The following is a 20,663-nucleotide window of genomic DNA, read 5'->3' on the forward strand; positions in this document are numbered from 1 at the left end:
CATACTTACATACTCACATACTTACATAGTATATAGTATGGAAGTATGTGATTCCGCATGCAGCCTATGCCTCAGCTGCAGATTCAAAACAGGACTAATGTTTTCTCATTTAAATCGTTACTAATCACCAAAGGTTGGGACTTCCCCCCTCTGATGACATGTTCAACAGGAGAATGTCAATCAAAGTGTTTTTGCAGTGTTTTTTTTTATCGAGTGTGATTAGAAGAAATAAAAATAAATACACTTTACCATTAGAGGCTGTCTGTATGCACACATTGTTGCCACTTAACTGTGTTTAAACCCCTTATAAACATTATTTTTGCATAAATGTCCACTTTAAGGTATGCATTTCTTGCTATTAGCAAACTAAGAGTTTTAGTTATATAAAGTATTAATTTGCTGCTTATTAATAGATAGTACATAAGCATTTTGGTTTAGTTATTGGGTAAGATTTGAGATAAAGAATAAATAATTACACAATATCTTTATAATAAGGAGAAAATAAGCTAATGGTTACTTAAATTAGTAGATACTTAAATATCAATTGTTGAAAATAAGTTTTGGGATGAAGAATAATGTTAAATGTTTCTGTTAAAATATGCGTAAATTAACATTCCACAATCATTCATTGTAACAGTTATATGTATTTAGATATTAAATAACATATTCTGACCTGTAATAGTTTTTTTACTTTTAAAATTAATAGTTTTTGACATTCCATGCAATAGAACGTGTTCTGATAATTTAACACGTAAATATAATTATGCACAATTTTAAATGTAGTGTATTATTGCATGATGATGTATATTCAGTTCAGTTTCGTCAGTATCACATAATATTCCAGAAAGCATTGTAATATGCTGTTTTGCGCCTCATCCAGATCTTTCCAGTAGTTTCAGTTCAAGTTTTTAAATCAATATTACAACAAGAGCACTTTTTTCATCTCAAAGTTAATTTGCACAGTTTAATCTATAAATTCTTAACTTTAATTAAACCAAAATAAACCAAAATTCAACGCGTTGAAGCTCAACCTGTTACACCACTCTCCTGAACGAGAAAATCTGAGGATGGACACGGACACGCGCGCGCGCACCTATCCATCATCAATTGCCTCCTTCTTGCCTGGTGCACTGAATCCACTTGAAAACAACGAACGCATAAACAATCAAAGGCAAAAGCCGTTTGATTTGCCGGTGAAACCCAAGAGAAGCGAAGAGTGAGAAGGATGAAAGCCCTCAGTCTGTCATCATCTCATTGGATGTTCGGGTGCGTCTTACCGCAAAGACCCATCATCCGAGCAACTCAGTGAAGGCACAGGCTCTGGAAGCACCTGTCATCACTGCACGATTATAGTTTTGCAAATAGTGATTGATTACATCGATTATTTTAGCATAATTGCGTGCCCGGTGGTCATCATGAAGTTAAGCACAAGTCTGGATGCGGCACGGCGCGTGCACTGAAGACGCTGGAAAGGTGCGTGTTTCTGCATTTGCTAACTTTACAACACGAAACGCTTAATTTATTTATTGAATCATGAATCATTTATTCATGTTAGATTTGTAAACTCACATTCAGTCGTTTGTGTGGCTAATAAATCCAAAATACACATCGAAATTACTATATAAAAAACAAATATCTAAATGTTTTTAAAGGCTTATAAACTGTATGCAGTGTGTATTTAATGTTTATTTTTTATTTTTTGTTTTGTTTACTAGGGTTGTATCGCATCAATATTCAAAATTGAATTTATATTGCTTTTTAATAGTATGATTGTTTCGAATGATCAATTTTTTGCTTTATTATTAATGGCAAATGAAGGTTATAGTATAGAAGGTATGCAGTTACTGGCTCGTGGCGATCCACCGTACAGTAAGCGTTTCAGATTGAGATTGATTACATTCAGATTGAGTCCAGTAAATGTGGTACATTAGGTAAAGAGAGACAAATGAGTGTCAGGACCTCTTAAATATTGGGAAATTGGTCAGACAAATGGGGCATTTTTAAAACTCTTCTAATGGATTGTATTACCATGGGTTATGTTATCCATTTGATAAGGTTAGTGTTCCCTGTTATATGACATCTGTTTTGACATGGTTTTTCAGCTCGAAGCTAGTCAGCAGCAAGTCTGAATTTTATCAGCAAATGTAGATGATGGATATGACCAGGCAGACACTGTGTGGCTGTAGTAGCTAGAAAAGAACACTATGCTGGTTAATAAAACAGCTGTCATCTTCCTCAAACCAGTTGAATCAGGTTGAGAGCAGATGACATCGATTACCCTAATACAAATTGAGACAAACCATCCTATAATTTTTAGTATAAGACAAACCCCGTCCCCCCAAAAAAGAAAAAAAAAATTAAATAAAACAAAAAAAGAGAGTTGGTTAGTTCAAGTACAGTCCCTTTTCTTTGACTTGTTTTAAATAACACTTGTTTTAATCTGTTGTAATTGTAGTTTCAAACACTGAGCCTCCGTGTCACCCTAGAGAACATTCATTCATTTATTTTCTTTTCGGCTTAGTCCATTTATTAATCTGGTGTCGCCACAGCGGAATGAACCGCCAACTTCCACACACATTCACACTCATACATAATTCATTCAGTACTACCAACTTTGCCACCCCGTCACCCTAGAGAACATTCAGTTATAAATAAATATATAGTAAAATATACTGTATAATAAATTCAGAACTGCTGAAAAAAATCATAATAAAATGCAAAAAATAAGTTTCCATTTCTGTCTGCTATACCCCCACTGCAGTATATCCTTCATGTCTGTACTTATAGCCTGTACCTCCCTGTACTAATCTGTTTAACACAGGTCTTCCATCATGCAGAAGAAACAATGCAGGAGGTAGCAGTTTCAGCGCTGACTCAAGACAGGCTCATTTAACCTTATTTAATCACCCTTGGATTCCTATGATGGCCCTGATCTGCCTTTGCGAGTCTGTGAATACATCAGACCAGGATTATGAGTTCTGCAACAGCAGTACGTTCAACTTCACTGGAAATGACAGTGCACACTGTTACCTTCAGACCATTGATGAAGTTCTGTTTAAGCTTCTGGGCCCAAGACGATCTCCGTTCTTCTTCCCTGTAACCTGTACTTACATCCTCATCTTCATGACCGGGGTCTTAGGAAACCTCCTGACCTGCGCTGTAATCACTAAAGATCGAAAAATGCAAACTCCCACCAACTTGTATCTCTTTAGCCTGGCCATCTCCGATCTTCTAGTGCTACTCTTCGGGATGCCTCTGGAAATCTACGAACTTTGGCAAAACTACCCTTTTCCCTTCGGCGAGAGCATCTGCTGCTTTAAAATCTTCTTGTTCGAAACAGTTTGCTTTGCTTCCGTGTTAAACGTCACAGTGCTAAGTGTGGAGCGATACATAGCTGTGATTCACCCGCTCAAAACCCGTTACGCCATCACCAACAAGCACGCTCGAAGGGTCATCGCTGGGGTTTGGGCTATGTCTCTGCTCTGCGCCGTCCCGAACACCTCCCTCCATGGCCTGCAGTATCAGTATCTGCCGGAGAGGGTTCAGGAATCGGCTACCTGCAACCTGCTCAAGCCCAAATGGATGTACAACTTGGTGATCCAGATCACAACTGTGCTCTTCTACTTTGTTCCCATGATGATGATCAGCGTGCTGTATCTGATGATCGGTCTGACGCTTGGCAGAGGGCAGAAGCAGAAAAAGGACAAGCTGGGAAGCAATCACAGCAACGACAGCTGGAAAATCCATCTGGACAGCAGACGGAGAAGGCAGGTCACCAAGATGCACTGTAAGTGATGGCCTGCTGTTAGTACAGTGAATATGTAATGCTATTTCAGCAGTATTCAAGCGTGTAAAACTCAAACCCTACTGTAATTGTCAGGATTTTCACCAAATGTGGTTTTTAAATGAGTGTTTTCCCACCATGTTCCTGGAGGCACACCAGCAGTAAATATTTTGGAGGTCTCACTTATCTCAATCATTAACTTCAGGTTTTGGTCTCTTCTTATGTTCTGATGAGTTCATTTAGGTGTGTTTGATTTAAGTAGGTATCGCTGCAGCCCGGAGACCTCCAAGTGGGAGGTATTTACACGGCAAGCAGGTTGGGTAACCTCAGAGTAAGAGGGACTTAAACCACAAGTAGGTTGATAAATAAAACACAGATTACTGTGAGTTTAGGTTTGGGGTAGGCGTAGAGATTAATAAAACACAGAATACTGTGAGGTTGGGTTTAGGTTCGGGGTAGGCGTAGACGTTAATAAAACACAGATTACTGTGAGGTTGGGTTTAGGTTCGGGGTAGGCGTAGACGTTAATAAAACACAGATTACTGTGAGGTTGGGTTTAGGTTTGGGGTAGGCGTAGAGATTAATAAAACACAGATTACTGTGAGGTTGGGTTTAGGGTTGGGGTAGGCGTAGACGTTAATAAAACACAGATTACTGTGAGGTTGGGTTTAGGGTTGGGGTAGGCGTAGACGTTAATAAAACACAGATTACTGTGAGGTTGGGTTTAGGTTTGGGGTAGGTGTAGACGTTAATAAAACACAGATTACTGTGAGGTTGGGTTTAGGGTTGGGGTAGGCGTAGACGTTAATAAAACACAGATTACTGTGAGGTTGGGTTTAGGTTTGGGGTAGGTGTAGACGTTAATAAAACATAGATTACTGTGAGGTTGGGTTTAGGGTTGGGGTAGGCGTAGACGTTAATAAAACACAGAATACTGTGAGGTTGGGTTTAGGTTTGGGGTAGGTGTAGACGTTAATAAAACACAGATTACTGTGAGGTTGGGTTTAGGGTTGGGGTAGGTGTAGATGTTAATAAAACACATCAGGTTACTGTGAGGTTGTGTTTAGGGTTGGGGTAGGTGTAGACATTCATAAAGCACAATATTGTACAAGACATTAAAGAAATAGAAACTCCAGGTTTGAACAGCCCACTTGGAGCTCGAAGGCCAACCCACTTGGAGCAGCCTCTGACCTCCATTTACACTCTTCTCGTTTGATTAGGAAGAGGTTGAAAATGTGTACTGTTGGTGTGCCTTCAGGAACAGGGTTGGGAAAAACTGCCTTAAACTTATATTGCCAAGCCCATCTATAATGTGACCTGATGGTGGCGCTACCATAATCAAAGGTGCAAAATCACTCATAATTTCTAAACCGTTCACCGCAGACTTAAGTGTCTTATATTATGGGAATCTTTGGTTGAAGGTAAAACAAATGCATGTGTAAGATTAAACCACCCCTCAAGTAAAATGTTCAAGTTGTTTTTTAAAAGTGACAAATTTTGCCTAAAAGTTTTGTGCTTTTCATACAGTTAAAAACCTAATCAACACTGTAAATAATGCCCAGTTCCACACAATTACTTCATATGTCCCAATACAAATCGATTAAGTTAACAGTTATTTGGAGTGGACTAAACATAAAACAATTAAGTTGTATCCAAATAACACAAAAAATACCTTGAACAAGCAGCAAAAGTCATTTTTTGAGTGCACCTTCTGCCAATGTGTTATTGAACAGGGTTAATGGAGGTCATTCATAATAGAAAATTATGTCTGGGGTCAGTCTCTGATAAATTTCAAGAAAGCCATTGGTTGTTGCAATCAAGCTTTACACGTCATACATCCTGCAATATTTCAAACAAACACAATATCATATGTCAGAACTGATAATCCTGAAAAGTTATGCCCCAACCCAATCTGATAGGAAAACTATCCATTTTACACACTGGAGATTTGAATTCTTAAAATATGAATCATTTGAAAATTATTACATTTATCAAAAAAAAAAAAAAAAAAAAAAAAGCAGGCCTAACCTTAATTATATGTAACGCTCTGAATGACTAATACTCTGAATTTGTCATTTTAACTTTGGAAGAAAAGTTCTAAATTATTAATCAATTGAAGCTGAGCATTTTTTTTATATGTTAAGCTGTATACTTTATGACCGAACATCAAAAATAACGTGCGCTGAGCTACAGGTAAATATTTTTAATCTCATTTATTTTTAGCTTAAATATTATTGAGAAATCTCCCTTACTTTAGCAAAAAAAAAAAAATTATAATAATAATAAAAATAAATAAAAGTGTTACACTGTAGATATCTCTGTTTATAAACATAACAGTAAACTTGCTGCACTCAGAAAATGATGTTTGTTGTTTGTTCAAACAGCACAATTCTTGAGTTTATTTGGAGGACAATTTAACTATTTTATGTTTAAACAACTAAAATTTGTAAAAGCTAACTTAATCTGTTGAAGTTGCCCCAGCACAAATCAATTGTGAGGAACCCAGCATTTTCTACAGTGTGTTTTGTTCGATGTCTGACTTAATTTCAACTGAAGCTCCTCCCCTTTAAAAAAAACAGCATTTATATATCACACATCTGCCAGTCAAGATTGAGCTCACTGTAATTTTGATTTCACTTGCACTTTAATGCTCAATATTATATATTTAGAAGCACATCTAAACTTTCTTTCTCTAAAAATAAGAGTTAGTTGCAAAGTTAGAGTCAACACGATGTCTAAAGGTGAACATCCAATTAAAGTGTAACCTATTGGGTTTTTTTCCAACACATTCTCATTCCCCTGTTGTCACGTACTGATGTTTGTGTAGCAGAGGGCAGCTAATGAGAGAGATGCAGGTAAACCTCACTCCCCGATCTCACAAGGTGCATTAGAATCACTGAAATCCTGTTTGAAACAGAGTAGAACCATAGGGGACAAGCTTGTTCTGGACCAAGGCCATCCAAATATGCAAGCTGCGATCTCATTCCCTGATCTCACAAGGTGCATTAGAATCACTGAAATCCTGTTTGAAACACAGTAGAACCATAGGGTACAAGCTTGTTCTGGACCAAGGCCATCCAAATATGCAAGCTGCGAAATATCTATTTAGGATTTGGATAATCTTTGTCATTTCAAACTAGAGTCTTAATTCCCTTTGTTTATTTTTCACATAATTATGGCAAATCTAAATTAGCAGTTTCCTTAATCCAGTGACAAAGCAATTCCATATCCCAATGTAAAGCATGTTGAGCATTACTTCTGAAAAACATCCATTTGGATGGTGTTTACATTGGAGCGGTGAAATCTTTAGCCAAATACTCACTTAAAACCACACACACGCACACACAATGTTTTACATCTTCTCTATGCCTTCCCCTAACAGCAATGTTACTGTTCCAAGAGCATCTTTCAGTTTTTGGCAGGTGTTATCGTCACCATGGCCATCATCATGAATAGGACCTTGAAGCAAGACACTTTCATCTGCTTTTATACATCGTGCGTGCACACAATTGCAAAGTGCACTATGGCACAAATTACTCACCATTAAAGCTATTCAATTAGAGACTCAAGTGTAAGCTCATGAGAGAGATGCTTAAGCATTGCTTTTAATCTCGAAAAGGAAATTGCCTCTTGATTTTAAAGCTGGCATCATGATTTAACAAAAATCTGTCTTTTATAAAAGTGAAAATCTGTCCTTTGTACTGATAGAAATGTAAAAATCAGAAGACCTGCGGTGTTCTCTGAATCACAGCCTGCATGACTCACTGTTTTACTGATAGATTGCAACCTAACAATTCCTACTGTTTTAATGTCACTGACAATAGGCGGAGGTCGCAAATGCTGGAAACGAAATGTACCGGAAGTGCTTCATTCATTCTTTGATGCACTTTTATCAATATCATGAATACGTTTCATTTAGCCTGTTATAAATAGTTCACGGCTGGTTGAGTAGTCCTTTTTATGAATAGGTTTAATGATTGGTTGAAAATGTAAACCTCTTCCTGACTAAAACTTCAGATAATGTTTCATTGCTTTCACTGGTACAGTTTGCTTCTTTGGAAGATTTTGCCTGTGAAAAACAGACTTCAAAATGGCATATGCAATTAACCCACTCTGTGAACCAAACAAGCCATGAGATAGTCTGTTAGAACGTATAAAGCCATGGCAAAAGCTGTCCATCCTCTGAAATAATTTTCACAACCCAATCTCAAATGATGTAACTGAAATGAACAAATAATCGGCGCTAGTCAATCCACTGAAAAAAAAGTTTTTGTTAATCTTCAATCAAAATCTGGTCATTTGCTTCAGAGTTTGAAATGACGGTCCTTCTGTTGACGTGATGGTTTCGGCCACTGGCAATAGGCTGAGGTCGGAAATACTGTAAATAAAATGTGCCGGAAGTGCTCCATTCATTCTTATATTCACTTTTATTAATATCATAAACACGTTTCATTTAGCCTGTTATAAATAGTTCATGGCTAGTTAAGTAGTCTTTTTTATGAATAGATTTAATGGTTGAAAATCTAAACTTCTTCCCAACCTCAGCTGCAGATGATGTTTCATGGCTATAATGTAACTTTTGCAGTTTGCTTCTTTGGAGGAATTTGTCCTGTGATAAACAGACTTTAAAATGATATTGAATGGAATTAACCCTCTCTGTGAACCAGACAAGCCATGAAATAATCTGTTAGAATGTACAAAGCCATGGCAAAAGCTGTCCATCCTCTGAGGCGATTTTCTAAACCCAATCTCATATAATGTGTATAATATGTAAGTTCAGTTGTATGAATATGCGATTTTAAAAAGGAGGCATGGCACCCAACTTCACCCCTAACCTCAACCATCATTGGGTGATGAGCAAATCGTACTAAATTGTTTGAATTAGATCGTACGAATTCATCTGAATAGCCACTAAATCAAAAAGTTACGAATTGCCGTGAGATTGCGTTGGAATGACAGTCCTTTTATGAAGTCAGTTTGATGGTTTCAGTCACTGACAATAGGCTGAGGTTGCAAAATCCGGAAATAAAATGTACCGGAAGTGCTCCATTCATTCTTTGATGCACTTTTATCAATATCTTGAATACGTTTCATTTAGCCCCTGTTATAAATATTTCATCACTGGTTAAGTAGTCAATTTTTAAGAACAGATTTAATAATTATGTAAACCTCTTCCTGACCAAAGCTTCAGATAATGTTTCATTGCTACTGTCCCTTGTGCAGTTTGCTTCTTTGCAACCAAAAATAAGCCATGAAATAGTCTGTTTGCATGTATAAAACCATGGCAAAAGCCGTCCATCCTCTGAGGTGATTTTCACAACCCAATCTCATATAATGTTACTGATATGAAAATGATTATGATAATTACAAAATAAGCAGGCCAGACCTTAAAGTCTTTGTGAAAAAAATTATTATTATTATTATTTTTTGGTGAACAATTACTCAGTACAAGATGATAATCTACAAATAAAAAAGTTTTTGTTAACCATTTATAATTTTTTTTTATTTTCAGGCGTAGTCCCTTTATTAATCAGGGGTTGCCACAGTGGAATGAACCGCCAACTTATCCAGCATATGTATTACACAGCAGATGCCCTTCCAGCTGCAACCCAGTACTGGGAAACACCCATACACACTCATTCACACAAATACACTACGGACATTTTAGCTTACCCAATTCACCTGTACCGCATGTCTTTGGACTTGTAGGGGAAACCGGAGCACCCGGAGGAAACAACAATAATGTTTTACTCAAACATAAAACTATAAATCATAAATCAATGAAAAATCAATCTATTTTTATTCAATAGGATGTTTCTATAGGCTGGCATATCTGTCATCATTGGCTCTACAGCCAATGAATTGGCTCTTTCACTGTCTTTCCACTCCCCTATAGCTGGTGTGTGCACTGGCGCCATTGTCCTGTAGCTGCCGGCACATCATACATGTGAATGATACATGCGAGCCTTCATGAACAGTTAAATACTTCGTGCCGTGTGCGGACGCGGTATCACAGTTTGGCAGGTCTGCCTTGCCTTCAGAAAGCATGTGCTGTTCTCATAGGATAGGAAAACTCAGCTATGAATAATAATGCCGGCAGCTAGCTCTCTGCAACTCTCACATGGTTGCTCATTGAAGCCAAGTACCTGAATGGGAGACCACATGGGAGCTAGGTTGCTGCCAGAAGTGGTGTTAGTGAAGCCAACAGGGGGCACTCAACCTGCAGTCTGTGTGGGTCCTAAAGCTCCAGTATTGTGATGGGGACTCAGTGAGCACCGTCTTTCGGATGAGACGTTAATCCGAGGTACTGACTCTCTGTGGTCATTAAAATCCAAGGATGTCGTTTGAAAAAGAGTAGGGGTTTATTCCCTGGCATCCTGGCCAAATTTTCCCACTGGCCTCTGTCAATCATGGCCTCCTAACCATGCCCACATTATAATTGGCTTCATCGCTCTTCCCTCCACCAATCAGCTGGTGTGTGGTGTGCGGTCAGCTGTAATATGGCTGTGTCATGTCATCCAAGTGGATGCTGCACACTGGTGGTGGATGAGGAGATTCTCCCCAAAAACATGTAAAGCAATTTGAGAGCCCAGAAAAGCACTATATAAATGTAAGGAATTATTATTATTATTATTATTATTATTATTATTATTATTATTATTATTATTATTATCATTATCATCATCATCATCATCATCATCATCATCATCATTATTATTATTATTATTATTTTATGCAGGCAGATCGGCGCTATGTCACAGATTTTGATCCTGCCCCAATATTGACTTTAAACTTGGAAGATGATATTAGCTGACAAAAGGTCAAAATTATCCAGTTTTATCCACAAAATTAGGCTGACTGCTGCTAACAATGTCAAAACTGATAGTCAACAAACATAGATCTGTTAAAATCTAAAAAAATAAAATAAATTCTGAAACTTTAAAGGTGAATTACAATCGGAAGCCCCAGATAAGGAGAGAAAGGAGTCTTTGATGTAGCTACATATAGTGGCCTGCTTTGTAATTTATTACTCCTTTCCTTTTTTTTTTTTTGTTTGTTTATTGTAATTCTAAATTACCTAGTATGTTGATTCATTTTTGCGTTATTTTCTATTGATTTAATACTTTGTAACCCTGAATAGAAATCTGCAACATACCCAGCTATTTGTGGTTGCTGGCCAGGGAAGCAGTTTCTAGGGAAGTATATCACATGACTTCCATCCCTACATTCACCTAGGAAACCTGATGTTAGCACTAGGTAAGGAGTGAATGCTATTTTTGGACATTTTGTTTAACAGGGAATCTACATCAGGGCGAGTTGCATTCCCTCATGTTTTGTAGTGTGGATCAAATAAATAAACAAGCTTCTCAGATGTTTTCAGACACGAAAGTCAAACCAAGAACCAAGAACAGGAGTGTTACAACTTCAACCACATGCTATGATTTTGTCAAATACGATGCAATCCTTGATTAACATCTACAGTATGTTGATCCTGGAACTTTATTTATTTTTTTGTTCAAAAACGTAATCTATAACTATTCTTTTCTCCTAAACGCAACCACAACTGTAAAATTTTCCGAAAATCAAAGGGGGATAATTGTTAGATAACAATCATGTAGAAGTGCATAAACCCAACCGTAAGCCTAAACTTATATAAAACCTTATACAAAACCAAACCCTAAAGCTTATACAGTAAACAGTAATTTTATCCCTTAATTCTGGTTCAGTTGGAACAACAATTGGAAAGTAAGTTGGAAATTGGAGATTACTTTCCAATTGGAAAGTAAGTCACTTTCCAAAACCTTTTCATTTAATGTTCCTCGCTGGTGGAATGATCTTCCCATTCCGATGCAAACTGCAGATACACTGGTAATTTTCAAATGACAAATAAAGACCCATCTCTTTCAAGAACACCTGAACCCCAGTGAATAATACCAAAATGAAGCAATTTCTCTCACTCTCCTTCCCCCCTCTCTCTCTCTCTCTCAAAAAAAAAAAAAAAATCCTACTCTAGCATTAAATTTTATGAGGACAAAGAAATTGAATAACTAGCACTTCTTGTATGTATGCATTACCTCTTCTTGTTGAATCGTTGAATACCTCCTCAATTGTAAGTTGCTGGGTTTTTTTCTTCACTCCCATCAGGTGAAGTTTTTTTTCCCTCTCCGCTGTCGCCACTGCCTCGCATGGTTCAGGATTGGTAGAGCTACGCATCAATGAATTGGCTCTTCAGTGTTTGAACTCTCAGTAATGATTAAATCACACTGAACTGAGCTAAACTGAACTGAACTGAACTTAAACACTAAAACCTGAACCACACTGTTCCAGTTACTGAACCACACTGTTCCAGTTACTATGACCATTTATGTGAAGCTGCTTTGACACAATCTACATTGTAAAAGCGCTATACAAATAAAGCTGAATTGAATTGAATTGAATTGGACAAAAGCGTCTGCTAAATGACTAAATGTAAATGTTCCAGCATCAACATAGATGTTGATCCAGAAATATGTCTCACTTGATGAAATCAGGTTAGGGACTTCAAGCAGCTCAGGAGAATGCTGAAACAGTTTGTTTAATGAGTAAAATGTATGCTGTATTGATTATGCTTGCTCTGATGGATCACTTCAGAAGGAAGAATCTTTACACAATCTTATTTGCTGTAATAATAAAAGAAAAACTCTATGATAGTATGATCAAGCCTTTCAGAAAAGAAAAAAAAAGTGTGATGACGGCAGTGGCGACGTAGTGGCGCAGTAGGTAGTGCTGTCACCTTACAGCAAGAAGGTCGCTGGTTTGAACCTCGGCTCAGTTGGCGTTTCTGTGTGGAATTTGCATGTTCTTCCTGCGTTCGCGTGGGTTTCCTCCGGGTGCTTTGGTTTCCCCCACAGTCAAAAGACATGCAGTACAGGTGAATTGAATAGGCTAAATTGTCCGTAGTGTATGAGTGTGTGGATGTTTCCCAGAGATGGGTTGCGACTGGAAAGGCATCCGCTGCGTAAAAACGTGCTGGATAAGTTGGCGGTTCATTCCGCTGTGGCAACACCAGATTAATAAAGGGACTAAGCCGACAAGAAAATTAATGAATGAATGATGACGGCAGCCAAAGAGAATAACGTCAAATGTACTGTCCTGCATTAGATGCTGCATTAGAAACACCTTGCATAAGCGGTAATTCGTTTTTGTAATTTGACGCAAAGATGATATAATACATTCATAAATGCATACAAATGTTCATATGTTTAAAAAAAAAAATCTAAATAATTAAAACTTTCAAGGATTTAAGATTATGATGACCACTAAACACATCATTAACTTGTAAAATAAGGGTTCATTGTCATTTAATCTGATTTCATGACATATGGCATCTTACAGTGTGACATGTGAATCATGTTCATACAAGCTACAATCATATAGGATAATTCAAAATTGCACAATGTGAGACAGGTTTTATTCCCACGCTAAAAGAACTATCTGAATCAAAGAAAACTTGGCAGGTATGATCATGGTTTTAAGTCAATTTCAGTTATTAAGTACAGTATCAGCTAGTCAATAAATCAATGGGTTTAATAATCTATATTCTGCTGTAATTTATCAGGAATCAATATCATTTTTTTATGTAGTATGGGGAGCAAAAAGTGCTTTTGACAATGTAATTATATAGGAGTTGCAAAACACCAGTAGCTGAACGAAGGATAATGAGAGGGTTAAGATGAGCTAACACCTGCATTTGACATAAAGCATCAAACCATATGAGTTAGCTGTACTCCACCAATATAATAAGAGGTTGGGATGAGTCATCAGATAATGGATGCAGGTGTTTGGGAAAGGTCCAAGAAAAAAGGCCAAGTAAGGCTGTGGTCACACAAAATTTTGACCCTATGAATTTCTGTCTTACAGCGCTGCAAAATGGGGTGGTATTAAACAAGATGATTAGACATTAAAATATAGACATTTTAATTTTCCGTACACAGAGGTGATGTTTTGATCTTCTATTGATCTCATGCCATCACGTGCAGCAGTTTTGCAGATCAAAGTTCACTAAGCTTAAACTTGGCAGTGCATCAATCTGTGAAACATTTCGCATGAGCTTTCTTTTCCAGTCTGCAGCATTTGCTTGTGTATGAAGGGAAGTCTATAGGGTGAAAATTGCAGTGTGGTCGCAGCTTTAGAGAGTTAGGGTACAGTAATACTGAGTTCCGCACAATCAATTTGAGTTGTGACATCATAAACAAATTAAATATTTAATTAGTTTTTACAAATTTAAGTGAATTGAACAAAAAACAATTAAGTTTCTCCAAAAACTCAAGAACTGTGTTGTTTCAGCTCAATTTAAATAAGTAGTTTGAACAAACAGCAAATGTAATTTTTTGATAGTAACACTGGTTTGGTCTCATAAAAAATTATAAGGAAAAAGCTATAAAGGACGATCTGCAAACAGATCTGAACAGAGGTGATGGTGTAAAGTCTTGCAGACCATAGACTGATTTCACATGGTCACCCTTTTAAAGGTGAAAGCGAGGCTGCAGTGGGAAGTAAGAAGTATCACCTGGAGTCACACAGGAACGATGTCCACGTCTTTGTACCTGGCTGTATATCTTATCAGCGAAGAGAAAGTGACACAAATTTATAATTTCACCACTTTCCGAGTGACCCAATAGTGAAAATAAAAGGGATATCGGACCTCATTTTCAGCTAAGTTAAGGGAAATGGCACCAGCTAAAGTTCACTTTTCTAAACTTGTTTTAGATATCATTCATCAAACTCAAGTCATATAGAGTGAAAGAATCAGTTCAGTAACTTGTCACTGTCCTGAATTTTGGTACTGAAAAAAAAAAGACAATTTCCTGCTAACATTTAACCACCGTTGAGCGCTTTTTTTAACACCGCTGATTTTCCATAGCATTCACCAGTGCTCAACAGAAATGATTGTGATTGGCTGTGAAGGTCATCAGTTCACTGCTCTTTGCAGATGTTTACAGAGTGCATGAATAAATCCGCTGATGAATCAACTGATCTTCATGGATTTTTAACGTTCCAGTGTCCGTGTATCTGTTTGCACTCAGGGAAGAGCAGTGAACTGATGACTTTCAAGGCCAGACACAGTCATTTCTGTTGAGTACTGGTGTTAACAGCGCTTAAATGTTAGCAGGAAATGGATGTTTTTAAAATGTTAGTACTGGCACTAACACTATTACAGATAACACGAGGGTGTGCTAAATTAAATTAAACTTAACTAATTGACATTAAAGTAATGTTTACACCATTTCTGCACTTTGAAATCGCGGCAACAGCTAGAGGTTTGTAGTCCACAGCATGTTGTTGCAATGTCTACAGTGCTGACCCTATACTTCTTTTCTTCCTACTCCAGCCTCAATTTCGTTTTCTAAAAATGCGGTAGCATGAAATAAGCGTATTGTCTCTCTCAAAGCTGTTATGATAACTGGAACTCTTTGAGAAGATCATTATAGATTCCACAACAACACAACCTATCAAATATAACTACTTTTCTCAAGAAATTCTTTACGATAAATGCATCTATGAAAAAAAGAGTATGGTTTAAAATGAGACACTGTTACTAGCATAAACATAACTCTGACAGCAACCAACCAATCAAAATAAAATATTCCAAAGACATATCAGTGAATGCTCACTTCCACAGCTGATTGTAACATTGATTTACTTGATCTCTCTCTCGTTCTCTCTCTTTAGTTGTGGTGGTATTAGTGTTTGCCATCTGCTGGGCTCCGTTCCACATCGACCGGCTCTTATGGAGCTTCATCACCAGTTGGACAGACCACATGCATAACATCTTTGAATATGTGCACATAATCTCCGGCGTGCTCTTCTACCTCAGTTCAGCTGTAAACCCCATAATCTACAACCTGCTTTCCAGCCGCTTCCGGGAACGGTTTCAAGCGCTGGTGTGCAGTCGCCTGTCAACTAGATCCTCACGTAATGATTCCATGCCTTTTTACATCATACCCAAAGACCCCCCGACTGATTTCAAACGGACTGGATAAGAGCAGGAACACACATGGCCTTTTCCTTTTGTCATTATCAGCAGCGGGAGGAAGGGAATGAATGAATGATATGCTTTGATGTGAGACAACATACTCTGCGCACTCACACGGCATTGTGCTATTCACTCCAAGAATAGAAACAGAAGATGTGAAGCATGCCTGTAAACACTACGGTATTGACTGAAACCACATGTTAATGGACAGGTAAATGGGTTTGGATTGATATGGACTTGGCCTTTGGAAGATGATGATTAAACAGCACGGTCGTGTCATCAAAATTTAAAGTATGAATGAAAATGAAATACCGTTCTGTAGGAGTGCCTATTAAGCCCATTCATGGTCAATATTGCAGTTCCATTAGTGGAAAGAACAAGCAACAACAAGGTCATTGAATCATCAGATGACAAAATGCTACTATGCATCCAATTAAAGATGAAACTGAACAATTGTTTAAAACACATGGATTGAGGTCTGTATCAAATCTTCTGTATAATTCTGTTTGTGTCATAAGGCAAGTCAAGTTCAGCTCCTCTATAATTCTAATATAGGCTCATTCTGGAAATGTAGAGTTGCTGGAAATTACGAATTATGTATCCAGAGCTACGCATGGCTGCATTTCATCTTTAAAATGAACTCTACGTAGTGGTATGATGCCATTCCTTTTTGCGCTTACTAGATCACTGCTTACCTGCATGTAGACTGCTTTTCTGCCGTTACCAGTTTGTCTGGTAGCTTAACACATACGCCGGCGTACTTGAGATGCAGAGAAAAGTCGACCGCGACGATGGGGTTTGAATTTGGTGAAGAACAGTTGCAGAATGCAGATCAGACAAAAACAGAATCCAAAAAATAAAATAAACACGTAAATAAAAGGGTGTGAATGTGGTAAAATATAAAAATGTGGTAAAATTAGGGGGCTTTTCTTTTTCTGGATTGCTTTTGAAAACACTGCGGTTGGGTTTAGAGAAGAGGGTGGGCGCTGGCCAATATGTGCTTTTTTAAAATACTATTGGGTCCTGTTTACTGCCAGTTAAATATGACCCAATTTAGATTTTTTGCTCAAATGTGACACAGATCGGATCTGTTCTATGACTGTGTAAACACCAAAACAAAAATGCATGCATTCGGATATTCAGATATCAGTTTCAGGCCTCCTTCATTTGTGGAAATAAATCAGATATTAATGGGATATGTGACTATGCGACCATCATGTAAACAGGCAGATCAGATTTATTGAGGCATTCCATTTTGTACGTCATTAAACTTGCGTCAATATGGTACTTCTCCAAGGTTTAATGACGAAGAAGGAAGGTGTGTGAAGATGCCAATGCGGTAACAAAACAACAGAGGAAACATGGAGGAGGAAAGGGGTCAGTCCCCACTATTTGCTCCCATTAGACATGAGATCTCTCTCGTACCCACAAATTCCTCTGAATGGTGGAAGACATCATATGTAAACTATAGGTGCAAGCTGCGATGACGGCCCTTTTCTTCCTCCTCCGCCTCAAAATCATTTTAAAGTTGGCCCAACTTTGCATATTTCGCAGAGCTGAAAGAAAGACAATTTCTTTCATTGTGACTAGTGTGGTGCAGATGCTAGAACCCGCTGTAAATATAGTATACTATAGCAAGTGTAAACAAATTAATTGGATATGGGTCACAGTTAAAAAAACATGTAAGCAGACAGGCAAAAAAAATCAGATATACTGTAGGCAACAAATCAGAATTGGGCATCAAGACCTAACTGTAAACGAGGTCTTGGTTGTGTTTAGGGAAAAGGGAGGGGGAGGGTATCATTCAGTTGGTCAGTCAGTCAGTCAGTCAACAGCGGCCTCTAGTAGATTTACACGAGAACAGCAGGCACGATTTGCACATTACAATAATATATATAGGGGTACGTAATCACAATGAGCCTGGGTTGTCTAATTATGCTTTATTCATTAAGATGATGCATTAATGTAGATTACTACACTGTTACTAGAATGAATAATTACACAGTATTTAGCTGAAATATGAACTGTATTTTACTGTTGGACAGTTATGCTACTGTAGCATGTTACTGTATTTTATGGGCATATTTTAAAGTCATTGTGAAATTTACTGTATATTCTACAGTAAATACAATTCTGTAAATGCATATACAGTAAGATAAATGGCGCCGTAAATGTAAATACAGTAAATAATCTATCTATCGTATAATATAATAAGAGGTGAGTCAATAGATAATAGGAAAGGTTCAAGAAAAATGCGAGTTTTGTTTTCATTTTCGATTGGACTTTGCAGGTCAGAGTTCAGCAACCTTTGCAAGGTAGCGATATAAAAAATATCTTTTCACACAAGCTTAACTTTCCGGTCTGTAGCATTTGTATGCGTATGAATGGAAGTCTACAGGACGAAAAGTGCAGTGTGACATTGGCTTTAGAGAGTTGGGGTGCAAAAAAACTGGGTTCCACAATCAATTTCAGTTAGTTCAACAGTTTTGCAGCGTGTTGCTGTATTTTAAAGTGGCATTGTAATAATTACTGTATATCATACAGTAAAGATATACATGTAGTTCTGTAAATACATGTACCGCAAGATAAATGGTTGTGTAAATATAAATAATTTTTTTTCTGTAATTGTTTTAGAGTAAGTTACTGGCGAAATCCTGCCTGTAAGTTACTGTAGATTTTACAGGACAGTGTATGTATGTATATATGTATGTATGTTTGTATGTTTGTATCCATCCATCCATCCATCCATCCATCCAAGGAAAGAAAAAAAAAAGAGTCTGTGTCATTTAAAAAGTCACATGTTGTATATTATATGCCATTTGACAATATCCGTTCCAAAACAAGCGCTGTCAGTCTTGATGGGAACGAGCTGCTCTTTTTGTCATTTGTGTCATAAACAGAGGGAAAACACACATCGCTCCCTTGATTTATTTTTCTCCAGCACTAGAGAGGAAGCAGCACACTTCACACCAGAAGGGAGTCATCAGAAAAACACACAGTACAATAAGTGCAGCACGACTCGTTAATCTTACAGACTATTATGAGAAAAGTGTGTATTTTTATGCTTCAATTAACTGTAGGGGCTTGTGCGGTACGAGAATGTAATGTGCCAGGACAATTCTGGCTTAATTGTCGCAATTACGGACTTTCATTGTTGGTTTAGAAATGTAAGTGTGCCAAAAGTGCTTTACTAGAATACTGTATTATGAGAATAGGAATATTTCTAGTAACGGTGGATTGTGACTCTTCTGGCTTTACTTTTAGATGAAGTGAACGTTGCTCGTTATTGGTTTCTTTTCCATTCTACTGACCTTGGCTTGTTGACAGTTTAATCTAGCAGCTTCATCCTACTGTGACATAAATAAGAGGTGAACGGGTAGCTGTCTTGAGGGAAGATTTTGATAAGTGTAATTTATAGTACATGAGAGAGAGAGGAGGGAGAGGGGGAAATTAATAAGCGTAACACTAATATCATAAATGAAACAAAAATACTTTGCAATTATAACGCATATATGTTGCACTATATATTAAAAAGCTGTCAGTTTTAGAGTGCGTCTTCATAAATAATGTTTTCCTCCTAATAATACAATTATGAGTCTATTGATACATAAAGTGTTGTGTGTTTGCCTGAATATTGCTGCTGTATTTTTGTTGTAAATAAATGTATTTATTCTGCTGTACAAACTAAGCCTAAGCAAATAATTGTGAAAAAATAAACTTAATTGCCTTCTCACATAGTTTCTTCTTTCTTTCTAGGTGTTATCTTTTCACAAACACATTTATAAAGAGAATGAAAATGATTCATGAAACGAGGGGTATAACTCAAGAATTTTGAAAAAGCAAGATCACGTTGTGGATTTTTCAAAATAGGCTCATTCTAAAAATGGTACCCTTATTTACATTACTGGAGATCACGAATTACGTAGCCAGAAGTATATATGGCCGCATTCTGTCTTTAAAATGAATGCTACTAGGCGGTATTATGTTGGTTTTTTGCGCTAGCAGCAAACCGCTTACCTCCATATGCATGCCGTTTTTACGTTGTCCACTGACTTAAGCAGAGAGGAGTTTACTGATGACAAAGGTTCGACCGCTTTGAAGAACAGTTCCAGAAAGCAGGTAACACAAAAAACGAAAGCCAAAAAATAAAATAAATAAGTAAATAACAGGGTGAGAATGTGGATAACTTTTTAACAACTATTGGTTTGTTTAGGAAACTTGGTAAGGGGGTCAATCGAAGCGTTTGAAAACACTTGGTTCGGTTTAGGGAAGTGGGTGGGTGTTGGTCAATCATTGGTTTGGAAAAAACTCGGTTCGGTTTAGGGAAGTGGGTGGGTGTTGGTCAGTCATTACTATTTCAAACACTCAGTTCAGTTTAGGGAAGTGGGTGGGCGTTGGTCAATTAGTGCTTTGTAAAACACTATCAGTTGGGTTTAGGGAAGGGGGCAAGTGGGGTAATCAGTCAGTTGACATCAGTCAGTCAGTCGACATCGGCCTCGGGTTAATTTATGCTAGACAAGCAGGTGCAAATGCCACTTGCAAGAAACATTTGAGATTTCAAAAAGTATACACAGCAGCCTCTGGTGGATTTGTGAAAACAAAAACTGCAAAAAAAAAAAAAAAAATGTAGCTCCTGGGATGTATTTGATACAATTAGATAAACTACACCTGCTTCACATGCAAAAACAGTCCTCATTGGTTCTTACAGAAGCTCAGATATACCATGTGACATGCAAGAATGAACCTCATTGGTTCTCACTCATAAAGCAAGCTGCTTGAGCGTCCATTAACACATCTCACAAGCTGTAAACACTGTTTACTGATCATTTATATGAGTACTGTATTTTTTCAGAAATAGGTGGA

General features: G+C 37.5%; 1 protein-coding gene across 1 annotated transcript; it reads left to right on the forward strand.

The window, feature by feature from the left end:
* The first annotated feature begins 1,038 nt into the window (after window positions 1–1,038).
* Window positions 1,039–19,531, forward strand: nmur3 (neuromedin U receptor 3). The gene is made up of 4 exons (XM_087273820.1): window positions 1,039–1,311; window positions 1,391–1,473; window positions 2,822–3,787; window positions 15,497–19,531. Exons 3-4 carry the CDS (start codon window positions 2,920–2,922, stop codon window positions 15,805–15,807), a joined length of 1,179 nt encoding a protein of 392 aa, XP_087129946.1. The 5' UTR covers window positions 1,039–1,311; window positions 1,391–1,473; window positions 2,822–2,919; the 3' UTR covers window positions 15,808–19,531.
* Window positions 19,532–20,663: the final 1,132 nt, after the last annotated feature.

The sequence above is a fragment of the Danio rerio genome, chromosome 11 (genome assembly GCF_052040795.2).
Source record: "Danio rerio strain M-AB ecotype USA chromosome 11, GRCz13ab, whole genome shotgun sequence".
NCBI classification, from domain to species: Eukaryota; Metazoa; Chordata; class Actinopteri; order Cypriniformes; family Danionidae; genus Danio; species Danio rerio.